The sequence below is a fragment of the Pterocles gutturalis genome, unplaced genomic scaffold (assembly GCF_000699245.1).
Source record: "Pterocles gutturalis isolate BGI_N339 unplaced genomic scaffold, ASM69924v1 scaffold25237, whole genome shotgun sequence".
Taxonomy (NCBI): Eukaryota; Metazoa; Chordata; class Aves; order Pterocliformes; family Pteroclidae; genus Pterocles; species Pterocles gutturalis.
In genome coordinates, this window is record NW_010108580.1 from 1 (window position 1) to 13,853 (window position 13,853).

General features: G+C 41.9%; 1 protein-coding gene across 1 annotated transcript in view; it reads left to right on the plus strand.

Moving 5' to 3' along the window:
• Positions 1-426: 426 nt before the first annotated feature.
• Positions 427-13,853, plus strand: part of LOC104461201 (ski oncogene) — a gene marked incomplete at its 3' end in the record, with an annotated part of 26,513 nt that continues 13,086 nt past the window's right edge. The window contains exon 1 of the mRNA XM_010072691.1: positions 427-1,553. Coding sequence (XP_010070993.1) covers positions 642-1,553 — 912 coding nt within the window. The remainder of the gene's footprint in view (positions 1,554-13,853) is intronic.

Sequence of the window (13,853 nt, forward strand, 5' to 3'; positions counted from 1 at the left end):
CGGAGCCCCCGCGCCCTTTTGGAAGTGCCAGAGATTTGGGCCTTTTCTTTTTCTTCAGCATTGTTCCCTTCCACAGACCAAGCTTTCTTTCTCCTCCTGCTTTTTACTTTCCTCCCCCGCGCCTTCCTTTCGGTGGATATGGACAGAAGGGTGATTACTGCAGAGAAGCAGCAGCCGCCAGAACATATTTGAGCCCCGGGTTGCTCGGAGCGTGGCACAGACTTTTTGTATTTCTGTGGGTGGCGTGTGTGTGTGTGTGAGTGAGTGTGTGTGGTGGAGGTGTGGGAGGCGGGATTGGTTTGCCTGGGGGGTTGGCTGAGGGGGTGAGTGCTCGGGTGAAGACCTCTTTTTGCCGTGACTCTGTGCTCCATCGGGGCAGCTTGGAGACTTGGAGGTTTTGAAATTGTAACGAACCAGGAGAAAAGAAAGAAGAGAGAGAGACACGCATACAAAAGGATTTATTTCCTGTTCGTTAGTGGATTGTTAAACCTGAGTGGGAAGGAGAAAGAAACAAGGGTGGGTTGTTTTATTTTGTTCATAATTTTTTTCTTAAAAAAAAAAAATCCCTTAAGTGGATTTGTACCCGAGTGGAAGATAACTGGGGATTTTTGTTGTTTTTTTTTGGGAATAGAAACTAAAAAATGGAGACTGTAAGTAGAAGCAGCTTCCAGCCTCATCCAGGACTGCAGAAGACCTTGGAACAGTTTCATCTGAGCTCTATGAGCTCCCTGGGTGGCCCTGCTGCTTTCTCAGCACGATGGGCACAGGAGATGTACAAGAAAGACAATGGCAAAGACCCAGCAGAACCTGTACTGCATCTACCCCCTATCCAGCCTCCTCCGGTAATGCCAGGTCCCTTCTTCATGCCCTCGGACAGATCCACGGAGAGGTGCGAGACCATCCTGGAAGGGGAAACCATCTCTTGCTTCGTGGTGGGTGGAGAAAAGCGGCTTTGCTTGCCCCAGATCCTGAACTCGGTGCTCAGGGACTTTTCCCTGCAGCAGATTAATTCGGTGTGTGATGAGCTGCATATTTACTGCTCCAGATGCACTGCTGACCAGCTGGAAATCCTCAAAGTCATGGGCATCCTGCCCTTCTCTGCTCCTTCCTGCGGGCTCATCACTAAAACTGATGCTGAGAGGCTTTGTAACGCCTTGCTTTATGGTGGCACCTATCCTCCCCACTGCAAGAAGGAATTCTCTAGCACGATTGAGCTGGAGCTTACAGAGAAGAGCTTCAAGGTGTATCATGAGTGCTTTGGGAAGTGTAAGGGACTCTTGGTGCCAGAGCTTTACAGTAACCCCAGCGCAGCCTGCATCCAGTGCTTGGACTGCAGGCTCATGTACCCACCTCACAAATTTGTGGTCCACTCTCACAAATCTCTGGAAAACAGGACTTGCCACTGGGGCTTTGACTCTGCAAACTGGAGATCCTATATCCTCCTCAGCCAGGATTATACTGGGAAAGAGGAGAAAGCTAGACTGGGCCAGCTCTTAGATGAAATGAAAGAAAAATTTGACTATAACAACAAATACAAGAGGAAAGCCCCCAGGGTAAGTGATGCCTTTAATTTTCAAGGGAGTGGGAGGAGGGGAAAAAAAAGAGTTTTCTCTAATTTCAGTAACATCCGTTGATATACCCAATTTGTTACCAGCTGCTTTTCTTTTGAGTCATTTAGCAGTCTAATCGTGTTCTTAATTCTCACCACGTGTGTGTTAATGTAGACGAGCAGTGAGAGGGCACCTTCTTTTCTCCGGTTGTGTTCTGAACACAGTAGTTGGAGTTTGTTTGAATTATATGTGTATGTTTGTATATCTTGCTGTACGTGGAACCTGATCTTTGAAACCCATCACACTACCCCAGACTTTAGCAGGAAGTATGTGATTTTGGGTTTTTGGAGCTTCAGCTAGGGGTCAAGACAAGCAAGAAGCCAGAGAAAAATAACAGGTACTGATTATTCCAGATGCAAACGTGTATATTTTTCTGCTCAGCTGCATGCTGCTAGGGATGGAGGTGGGGGCTAAAATGCCTAGTGCTCGTATTGGAATAAAATGTGGCTGCGAAGAAAAAATCCTGACAGTAATGCAGGTTACTGGTGTTCAGATTAAGTGCGTGGAACGTGTAATGGAAAAGTCCCTGCTTTTAGACTAACCCTGTGGAGCCTGAATCTCCCCACCAGACAGGCTTTTGTATATTGGATTATGTATACATCCAGTAAATGAATCTGTCTAGGGCCAGCTGCAGCAGCTTCTTAAGGTATGCCGTGCCGAGCCAGACAGCTAAAGCACATTTTTTTTTGCGTGTCTTTTGTTTTTCTTTCAGTCTGAGCTGCCTTTAGATCCCAGAATCCCTGGTGTGTGGGTGGGAGGCTGCCTTGGCATCTGGCACCAGTCGGGATCAATGGGCAGCAGTGCCACAAGGCCTCGAGGACTTGCTTACAGACACCAGGATGTCTGGCTAGCTGGTGATGGTGCAATGGGCGGTGGGATGAGCAATTTGCTTTCTGTTCCTTCCCCCCCCACCTCCCGATAGAAGGTTAAAGCAAACTCTTGGCTGCTTAGTTTTATACTGCAGGTTCGTTGGTTGGATTCTGCCTCATTTTTCAGATTTCTGAACTTTTCTTTGGTTTTGTGTGTCTGGAGGGGAAGGGCAATGACACAAGCATCAAAAGAGAAGCAATATTTAAAACCCACCGAGAATGTTCAGTAAAATTAGTTAACTTACACCAAATACCTGTTTAAAGGGGCAGACACACACTCAGACTTAAGTAGAGCTTTTCTGTATAAAAAAACGCAACAAAAAAACCCAAACAAAATCCGGGGTTTTTAAAATATCTTGCTCAAACAATGCAGTGATTCCTCCAGCTGGCCTAAGAGGCCTAGTTAACCGATTTGATAGGCCTCCACGTGTTTTGATTAAGGAATGGAGTCTCACTCAAGTTCCAGTTTCTCTCCTGGTTTTGTGCTTAGCCCCCGGTTCAATCGCAGTCCTCACCCCTCCTTTTCCTCCCGCTTGAGTGTCAGAACCGCTGTGACAAAGCTGGGCTGTAATGAGCCACATTATCTCCGTGGTTGGAGGTGGATGTGTTTTTAATGGCTTGTCTATTCTCTGTCAGTCATGTGCTAAGATGGAAGAGTGGGATAGATGTATGTGAATGTCTGAGAGGAGAATACGGCTCTGAAAGTGGAGGCATTTTTCATGTTGGGAAATGAATTTTCTAGGGCATGCTTTTGTTTTGGAAGCAAAATTAAGAAGTCTCCATATTGCTCCAGAAAGGTACTGTGTCCCCAGCTTGCTCGTTGCCAGAGTTTAATGGAAATGAATGTTAGTGGAGGTGTGCTCTCCTTTTCTTACAAGCCTTTTATGGCATTCTATTCAATTGTATGATTTATCCAGCACCCCAGGTGAAGTTGCAGGTGGAGAACAAGACAAGACCACTAGGTCTTGGCTTTCCTGACTTTTTTTGGTGACCTTTTAATAGGTCCTAGTTCAGAACATGGCAAGCACTCTTCCCCCACCCTCCAAAATCTGCATACAGCACTTCTTGCAGAGTGAATTCAACATACCTAATCGTGGATGCCAAAAATGATGTAAGGAAACTGTGGCCATCCATTTATCAGAAAATTTTGCCAAAATTCTGTTATCATGAAATGGTAAGTCTCCTGCATAGGTTCATTTGGGAGGTGACAAGGAGTTTGATGGGGAACAGACTGGTAAGTGTGTGCTCAGATGATGGGGTTGAGAAAAAAGTACGCTTTCTCATACATTCTGTGCAGAACTGGGCTTAAGTTTCAAGGCTTTTGAGCTGTCTTCAGGGCTGTGCTATTAATGTGGTGCCGTCTTGAGGAGACCCTGACAGTGCTGGCAGAGTTTTTGTGTGCTTATCCTTCCTTTTTCTGAAGTCTTTTTCCATTGGGCTTAGCCAACGGATATCATCTGCTAAGGTCATTTGTGTTGTAGCAGTGTGTGCAGATGATTATGGAGAGATTTAATCAGGCTCTAAGACTGGTAGACTGCGGCCAGGAGCAAGTAATATTGGAGTGAAGTTTAGATGCCTAGTAAGGAAATGAAAGGATGGTCCTGTGTCTGTGTTAATTCCTGTCAGTCTGTGTGGGTTTTGTGTGCCTGTTGGGTTCTGTGTCTGTCTGTCTGTCTCTGTGGATGAAAGGGTGAAGCATATGTGTCTTTGTGGTGGTCTTCCTTTTTGATGTAGATCTCTGTATTGCTTTGTTCTCTTCCATACAGAGGTGGTTGTGTGTTGTGTGCTGTGATCTGGTGTGTCAGATATTAGGTCTTCTACTTTCAAGAGTGGGCTTTTTGTCAGTTTCCCGATTTATTTGTTTATGTGTGTGTGTATGTGTACACGTTGCTTTGTACGTTGTGTTTTCCCTGGGGCTCTGTTAGTATGTTGGTAGCATGGGATGCATGTGACTGTTTTTATGGCGGTTTAAGAAGCAGTGAGTTTTTGAGCTTTTTGTGTGTCTTCGTGAGGTTTACGCGATGCGGTATGTAGACTTCTGCTAGCACAGCTCTGCCTTTTAAGGATCTGACTTAAATGGAGGAGCTGGGTTGGCACAAGCCCCTGTTGCAGATTCAGCGTACTAACAAAACTGCCTTTTTTTTCTGTCTCTTTTTTTTTTTCTCCTTTTCCTTTTTTTCCTTCATGTGGTTTTAAAGCATTGCTACAAGGCATAGCTTCACCTACGTACTTCATTCCTGACGTGTATTTCTATATGCATCAAGTATCCATTGTGCATACCTATCCATCTATATTGATAGGGGGATATATACATGCAATATAGTGTCCCTCAGCCTGGTTCGTTGAACACGATGCATGTTGCCTGGTCTTGCCACTTCAGAAGAAGCTTTAGTCTAGATCTGTATGAAGTCAGCAAAGGGTCCTAACCGAAAACTGGAGGGAGTTGTGACAGTTGGAGCCCCCATATCCTCCCTGCTCATCCTTGGAGAAGTGATTGACCTCACATAAGCTACTCCACCTTCCTGCCACTTTCCAAAGCTCTTTCTTTTCTTGAACCATATGATGACATCTCCGTTTTCCTTTGTTTGTATCCTTCTCTGGATTTTCCATCTTCTCACATGCTCATGCAGGTTTTTTTTCTGCTTTGTTTTCTCTCTGATCTTTTGGAGTCTTCATGCACCAACACAGCTGTTACTTGGGTGAATGTCCTGTTTCCCTACCTGTCTCTCACTTCATCCACCACTACTGACATGGAGCACGACCATTACGTTCTGGGGTATTTCTAGAAATTCCAAATGTGGATGACCTGATAGGGTTGCAAAACAGGCTCTTAGAAATCCATCATCAGTGCCAAAGCCTTTTTCTTGAGCTCAGCAGCTGGTGCATGTTGAGTGTTCACTTGCTGGTACAGATACGGCCTTGGTGTGTCTCTTACACTCTCTCTCCACTGCTGTGTGACAGACAGCTTTCTGCTTCCTTAACACCAGTATGCCTCTGCTATGTTTAAATTACTTCAAAAAGCAGACCTGAAGGCTTTGTTGGCTGCTATTTCCAGTAAAGGAGGGTGGGCTTTGACTCTGTCTCTTTTGAACCCTTTTTTTTTTTCTTTTTTAAATATTGAACCAAGCAACGTTTGACAGTGCTTTCCTATTCCCTACCTGCGTGCCAGACATCCATCCGTCCATGTATGATCAGACACTAAGAGAATGAGAGCTTTCCTTGCACACGTGTGAACACACCCACACACGCTAGCACTGCCGTGTTCCCACGGTTCAAGTCCCAGCAGCACTTCTATGAAGTAGCTGGAAGCTAGAAGCAGCATTCTGGGTACTGACACACAAATGAGCACAGAAGGCCTCCCACTTTATTTCACAATGCCTACCAACCCGGTGCTGCCACAACATGCAGCTTTCTCAGCTGGAGTGAGGTTTAGCCAGGTCAAGTGTGCAGTCAAATCAAAGAGCAGAAATTGCTGAAAGCGGAATAGTGCAGTACTGACTGAGTTGTAGGGTAGCTGTGGACTTTAGGTGCTGCGCTTGCTTTATGGCCACCTGAAATGCTGCAGTAGTAGAGCTTGAATGTGTGTCTTTCCTGAAGTCCTGCCTCCTGGCAATAGTAATTTTCTTTATTTGTTAATATTATCTATGCTATGGCAGGTATACCAGAGAGGTTCTGATTTTGTTCACAGGCAGTGGTGTTCAGACCACTGGATGGGTTTTTTCTTTTTGGTACAAACTGACTTGATAAATACTCTTGGAAAATTTTGCCTAAGAACTGAGGGTTCAGTTGTTTTTCCATGGAGCAATGAAGTCATTTGTTCTCTTACCTGATGTTCAAGAACTATATTAGAGGTTCTCCAGTAAAAATTTTGAAGTCTCTAAACCAAAAATGTTGAAGTCTTGAGGCAGTAGTCAGCTTAAAAGTTGAACTTCAAAAATGATACCATGCTTAAACAAGATGCTGTGTACCTGAGGAGATGTCGGTGTTCAAGCAGACATCAGCATTTTTGTCCCAAGCTTGCAAACAGTTTTACAGATGTTGTAGTTCGAGAACAAAGAAGCAGGTATGTGCATGTGTCTTAGGTAAAGAGTATGCTGCAAATAATGATCTAATGATGTTGAGTCAACTGTGGCTCTCTGTTGCCCCAGAATAGTTAGTAAGTTCATGAATTAAGCCCTCTTGAATTAGGGAGGGAATTACATGCAATCTCTTCTTTTGAAAATCATTGCCTAAAATATTTAAACATCTGCCTCTCCCTTCATTGTCTGGGCTGTCTCACTTGCCTCTCCATTTCTGTGGTTTTGGGCTTGGGCGTATGTTCTGCCCAAACGGTAGCACGCTTTGAAGATGCATGTAAACAGAGTTCATTTTTTGGATGTGTTAGGAGCCTAACACCTGGTTTCTTTGCCAGGATATGAACGTGGTTATCACTAGCGTGAGCTGACTGACCAATGAGGGTGTGTTTTTACCTGCTGAGAGGGGCGTTTCGATCAGTGTTGTAAAAGCATCTGGAGGCGTCTGTAGGAGGCTGCTCAGAGCGTGTCTAGACAACGCAGTGGTTAAAATTCTGGCAGCCACTTGTACCTTATCTGCACCTTCCTTGATTCCCAACATTGCTGGAGCGGGGGGAGCTTTGGGGCTACCAGTGGGTGATTGAGCCCAAGTAAGATTTGGGTATTTGAAGAGATGCACTGTCCATTCTTATTGAAAACTCATGTTCTTTTTGTCTGTTTGCAAGGTTATTTTGCTAAAGTTAAGGGGATTGGATGGTACTGACGGCAGTAAGGAGTGGGCTGGCTGGCTGTTACTGGTGATAACTGATGATTGGAACTCACATTGCTGGCTTAGCTGGCCAAACTGCTTTGCCATCACGCAAAGAATTGTGTCTCAATGTGCCCAGTACTTAGACCCAAAAAGTTTTTTAATTCTCACTTTGTTGTTTTTTTTCTTTAGAAAGGTGAACTTTGAACTTGATGCTGTAACTCTTATTTAGAGGGAACTGTCATGGAACAATTACGCTAAATCCAACAGGGGGTTCTTGGGAAGGAATTAGAGTTCAGACAAAAGTAACGTAGACTGAATTGTAGAGAATCTATTGATATAACACTGTCAATTACTAGGCTAATCTATTTTAGCTGAGTGGCCATAGGGCACTTAATTCAAATTGATCTTCAAGTACAGGAAGCATTACTTTAAGATGAAGCACTATAGTATGTTTTTGTTTTAAATTTGTCAATGATAGTATGTGTGTTAATGATATGCTTTATTAGAGAATATCTAATTTGTTTGCATATGCTTTCTGAATCTGGGTAGTATACATCAATAAATCTGAACCACTTTTTTAATGCTGTTCCACTCATTCTCTAATACAGTCAGTATGTGTTCTTGGAAAATAATTACAGAGAAGCAAGTTTGCTCTGAAAAGGTGTGCCTTGCCTTCCTCATTTACACCTTGTGTAGTCTTACGTGTCTTTTACATTTCATTGTCAGTGCAGAGATTTCGACTCATTGTTACGAAAATCACCTGTTCCCAAATCTTCTGGAACATCCGAGGTTGATTTGAAGGTTTGGTGCTTTGGGGCTAGATCTACAGTTCTCACACAAGCAATCACCCGGCATTGTAATTGGAACCAGTTCACCCGCAAACCACAGGAGACTTGTGGATGTATCAGACTCTTCCTGTATGTTGACTGGCAGTACTTCCAGTTGTAGAATGGAGGGACAGATTCTGAACCAGAATACACTGGTGTTGAGGCAAAGTAGCTGCACGAAGTTTGTGGCCTTACCTGGCGTTTACAGGGCTGTGCTAACGCTGAGAGCAGAACCTGTAGCTCGGCAACTGCAGTATATTCGTTTTGCTCTGCACTGAGCTGGTTGTTTTGCTTTGACTTTGATTGGATGAGGTAACAAAAACACTGATACAAACTCAAGCTCTGATCCTGTCAGTGTTTCATGGACAGAGCTCTTCTGGAAGCCAATGGGAATTCCCACGTGTGGAGCTCTTATCATTGACTCCATCTATGGTTTGGTTGCTATCACATAAAATTGGGCTTCTCCAAGCAGTGAATGCATATTAAAAAAACCTGATAAGCTGCATAGTGATACGTTCCGTTAAGTAAGACAGGTCCTGCCGCCCTTACTCATGTTAAGTACTCTTTACTTGTTTTAACAGTCGTATTTAAAAAGTCAGGGAAGGTGTACCTGAGGACAGAGATTCTGTGTATATGTAAAAATTGCAGCATCACTCTGTATGCTGGAGATAAACAGCAAAGGAGCTAATCAATAACTTGGTCTCTGGCTTTGTTGTTTATTGATTTATGTGCAGTTACCTTTGCACATGCTTTGTCGAAAATCTGACTTCTGTTTGGTGTTCCATTTGTGTTTCTTTAAATTGAAGCTGTTTCTGTTTCAGTATGTGAATCAGTTGCACTGGAAGCACAAGAATTGCTTAGGCTTTAAGGATTAGAAAACAGGAACAACATTAACAAATAAGATACAGCCTAGTGCTTATCTTTTCCTAGGGAAGATGTCAGTAATATATTCAGAAGACGCGTACCCCTGTGCTGTTTTCTTCATCCTCTATTCAGTCAATGCTATTTTATAGAATAAGGTTGTTGACTTGGATTGCTTCTTGGTTTCTCAACCCTTTCCACCAGCCGGTTTGTGTAACGTCTGTCTGAAACATTGAGTAAGGGCATTGAAATAGCAGACAGGATATCGAGTGTTAGGAAGTCTGGGTTAAGTATAACAGACAGTTCTGGCTGGTGAAAGGGGAGCAGCCCCTTGAGCTTGGTTAGAGATCAGGCTCTGTGGAAACAGCGGATTCTGGTCTTTGCTTCCTTGTTAGCAGCTTTTCCCCTCTGTTCCCTCCACGCCCAGATAATTAATTGTGTGTGGGTGCACCTCTTTTCTAGAGATGTGTCTTCCTTGTTTCTTAGTGGCACACAATTGTATGTAATAGTGTCTCTTTCTAAGGATTACATAAGTTGAAGATGATTCCTCCACTAGGAGAATTATGCAAGTTTAAACTGAAATGCATTTAGAAGGCTTTTATGTATGTATTTTCTGACTCGCATTGCAGAAGGCGATTTATTTGCATCCTTAATTGGGCAACATGTGTTAGGGTTGGAAGAAAAACCATTTTGTATCTTTTCACTGTCATATCCTGCATTTTTATGAAGTCCCCTGCCCTCTCCACTTCCTACATTATCTGTGTTACAGGCTCTGATTCTTCATGCCTGAGTAGGATCAGCCCAGCACTGAAGTTGGACACTGTTCTGGGGAGGGGGCTGCAGAATTTTTAATACATATCTGCATTAGTGTTGTGTGCCAGTGGTACTGTTAAAATCAGCAATAATACCACCTGTTTTATTTCACTCTTTAGATTTTCTCCTTTTATAAGAGGTTGTTGCCTTTATTACCATTAAACAGAAGATAATGATGGTGAGGCTTCCCAATTCTGTCAGTGAGGAGAGTCTGGAATATTTCTGTCATGCTGCTCTTAGTAATCTTTGACCATTTAGTAAAAACTTTCCTGCTGCTTTTCAGCAAAATTGAGCTTTTTTGTGCCACTTAACACAGGAGAAGAAAGCTACTGCAGTCAAGTGCGTTTATTGAACTTGAAGAGGCCAAAGTAACTCCTTGCTTAAATGTGAACTTCTGCGGGAGGCTGTTTGTGTGGCTGTGCTGCAGTCCGAAAGCTGACCTCTGCACACAACCCTTGGCAATTTCGGTGGGGGAGCTGCACGGATCTGAGGAGCTGTCTGTGCAGCTCAGATGGCACAAATGGGATCACGACAGTTATTTTCTTTCTGTTCTTCTGTAATGCTGGAGTGCTGCATATCTTGGATGGCATACATAATGCTTGTAGGTGCTGTTTTTCAGGATCTAGCTAACAAAATGAATTCTGCTGAGTATTTTAAAAAACACTTTGCGCAGGGATCCTGCTGCTTTCTAAGACAGAGATTGTAGGAGTACCAATGAGAAGCAGTGAACTACTTTAAAGAATTAAAAAACCCTTTGTAAGTATTAAATTTCTCTAGGTCCTATATTTTTTTACAAATATATTTAAAAAAAAAAAAGAAAAATCCTCATGTTTGTTCAGGTTTATATATTTTATAGTAGTAAAATCAGTTTTATAGCTTTTATACAGAGTAGTGGGCTAGAAAGGCAGAAAATAGACAATATTAAGGCTACAATGTGGTCTGATTTCAGTAACCTTCATTGATGTGGTGGATTTCAGATTTACACTTCTGTTATTAAGAATTTCTTATGAAATCATGTGCCAAGCATCCTTTTCTGAAGTACTATCATTCCACAGTTGAAAAACTTATCTGAGTTGAAAGATAATGGAGTGTCATTCAAGGGGAAATAAAAAGAATTCGCCATTCCTAACTCCCCACTAGCAGTTTCAGTTTATTCGGTAAGTGTGGAGTGTCTCACCTATACTGGTATGATTTGGAAATATTAATTTGAAATAAATGTATTCAGAGTGGTGCAGAGCTGCTGTTAGAAGTAAATCGGATTCAAGAGGACAGGCTGCAGCATTGGGTCCCTTATTGATATTTCTTTGTTCCCATTCATTCACTAATAAGAAACATGCCATACGATGAGTCCTTGCACTAGTATGTCCAAAAATTTAGTTTTGTTCAGCTTTTTGCCTTTTTTTGCCACAACAGTGTAGTTTTTTGCAAAACTGGTGAAGCCAAATAGTCTTTGGACCATATTCAGCAGTAGATAGTGATATAAGTGGTGCAGTCATGGAAGGTGCTCTGTTAAACTGTCGAGAGGATATGGAGAACTATGCAGAACTGCTGTGCAAAGGCCTGGGCACTCACTGCATAGCAAATTTGGAGTTCCTTTCTTGAAATACTTAATTTCTATAAACATATTTATGTCAAAATCTTTTTTGTGATGGATTCATTGATCCTTCTTTAGCTGTGTTGATTCTAGAGCAAAGATTGTGTTTGTAATGTTACTAAATTCCGAAGGAAAGTGTATTTTTATTCTTATATAATTTTATTTTTTAAATTATTGCATATTTTTAATATAAAGTTTGACTACAAAGAAAAAAGATAAATTATTGATTTATAGGGAAAAAGGGGTAGAGAGTTGTCAGTGCTGTAACTCCTCTTGGGTTGTATTTACCATATGATGTTCGTCAGTATTTATAGCATTGTTTAACTTATCCATGTGTCTTTTGACTAAACTTAGTCTTTTTGCAGTTTTTTTAACAATTAACTTAGCCATGATGAGGCTTGAATGAATATCCCCTGCACACCTGTTTAATATTTAAGATGGGGCATTCAGTGCTTTGTGGCTTTAGCTTGAAATTCAAGTTGCTTTGAGTCATCCCTTTCGTCTTTTGTTTGGGTGGAAAAAAAGGAGTGGCAGTAAACGGCCCGCAGCTAAGAAATGAAAGACTTGAATTAGGTTTTAGAGATGTTTGTCTTGGCATTTGGGACATTTGCATTTGTACAGATCGTCACACTTCGCTTTATTTTGAGTTTAGCAGTTCAGTGCTGGGGATGAAAAATGTTAGATATCTTTTTCACAGTTACGTGACACATGCATAGGACACTTGGAAGAGTAGGAGCACGAGCTGTGGTTTCCCATTTCACCAGATCACTGGTGACAGTGGCCTATGGATTATTGCCCCACCTGTAGTTTCCATGCTGTGGTGCACAACTGACTTGGTTTTCTTTTTCTGACAGCAGCTTCTAATCCCAGGAACCAGAGGACAGTCCACTATTGAAAAACCTAAATGAGTCAATGAGACAGGAATTGCTAAGAGAGAGTTGCAGTGTTCTCTGCGTTTCATTTGATTTTGGTTTAGTTTGTAGAGCTTCATCAGTTCAAGTGTAGCTGTAGGAGAAGCTCCGCTAGCACAAAGGGGACGGTGTGTGGGGAAGCCAACAGCAGGAGTGTCTTCCCCTGGCATCATTGCTGAATATTGTGTAAACAACCATCGCTTCTCTTACATTGGTTACATACTTCAGTGTGTGGAGTTATTTTTGTGTATTTATAGATGCATAGATGAAGTTTAACTTCTACCATTAGAGAAGAGAGATAATATTTTAAATGACTCTGTGGTCTAGACCTTGAGGGTCTTTAATCGGTTTGTTTTGCCTGTTACGCAGTAAGAATAATCCGCTTGACATCAGTGTCGTCGTGCTGTCATGCAAACCGTGCCAGGAACTGATTGAAGTAAATGGAAGAAATAGGAATTATTTGAAAAAGACCCTGAAGTGTAGTTGTAATTGGACCTAATGCCTTGCTCTAATTTGGGGAAGGTCGTTGAAGCGATGTTTTACTCTGTGGTTTGACTCCAGTGAAGTTAATGGACTTTGTCCAAGTTATCAAAATGTATCTCAGGGAGGACATCACTTGTCATAGCTGCTGAATGTATCCAGGTTTTCCTCCCTGGTTATAATTTGAGGGTCAAATTCTGCTGAGATTGTACGAGTGAAAATTTGAGTAATTAATGGGATTTCAGTGGAGGTTATAATTTCAGAAGTGTAATTCTACATTCGCCAATTCTATTCCTACAAATTTACATGCAAGTTTATAATTTAGGTTTCTAAAAAATTGTCAGATTTTCCCTTGTTAGCTGGACTAATTTATTGGTGCAGTTTTCTCTTGTTATAACTTGATTTTATTTCAGCAGATTCACACTAAACTTCATATATTTATTTTTTTCTGAGAGGGATGTTCATTCATGTTCTCCTTAAAGAGCAGCTGGATCCCATCTTGACAGATGTGAAAACCCTTACATTGACGTTGCTGTATTTTTTGTGTGTAGGTTTTTTATTGAAAAAAATCTTATTAATTAGACCCCCCTCCCTTTTGAACTATTTTACTCAGTCAAAATCGTAATCCCCTGTGACATCAGAATTAATTGCTGTGGACAGTTTGGATGTCATGAAGTGAACGTTAGGGAAGAGAAATATGGAGACACGTGAATCCTGGAGAAAGAAATTTCTTAGTGAAGAGAAGGTAGCTTAATTTTTGTTTTCATTTTAAAAATAGAAACAAATTTTGCTTTACATTATAATTGCAAAGTAACAATTGAGTTCCTCCAAATTCACCCCGCTGAATCTACCTCAGTAATCATGTAAAAAATTCCCCAAACTGGCTTTTTGTAATTTCTGTTTTGGCAGGGGAGAGCTGCAGTTCTGTGGGTTATATTATTGTAGGGCCAAAACTGAATTGCTACCCAGAAAAACCTTTAAAATGACTGGCATAGCAGATCCATGTGCTAAAGTAGTAGTTTGCAGAAGTAAGTTCATAATTATCAACTCAGTTGCTCCTCTTCTGCTGTTTTGGACACACTGATATCTTTTTTTTTGGGGGGGGGGGGCCAGGGGGGTTGGGG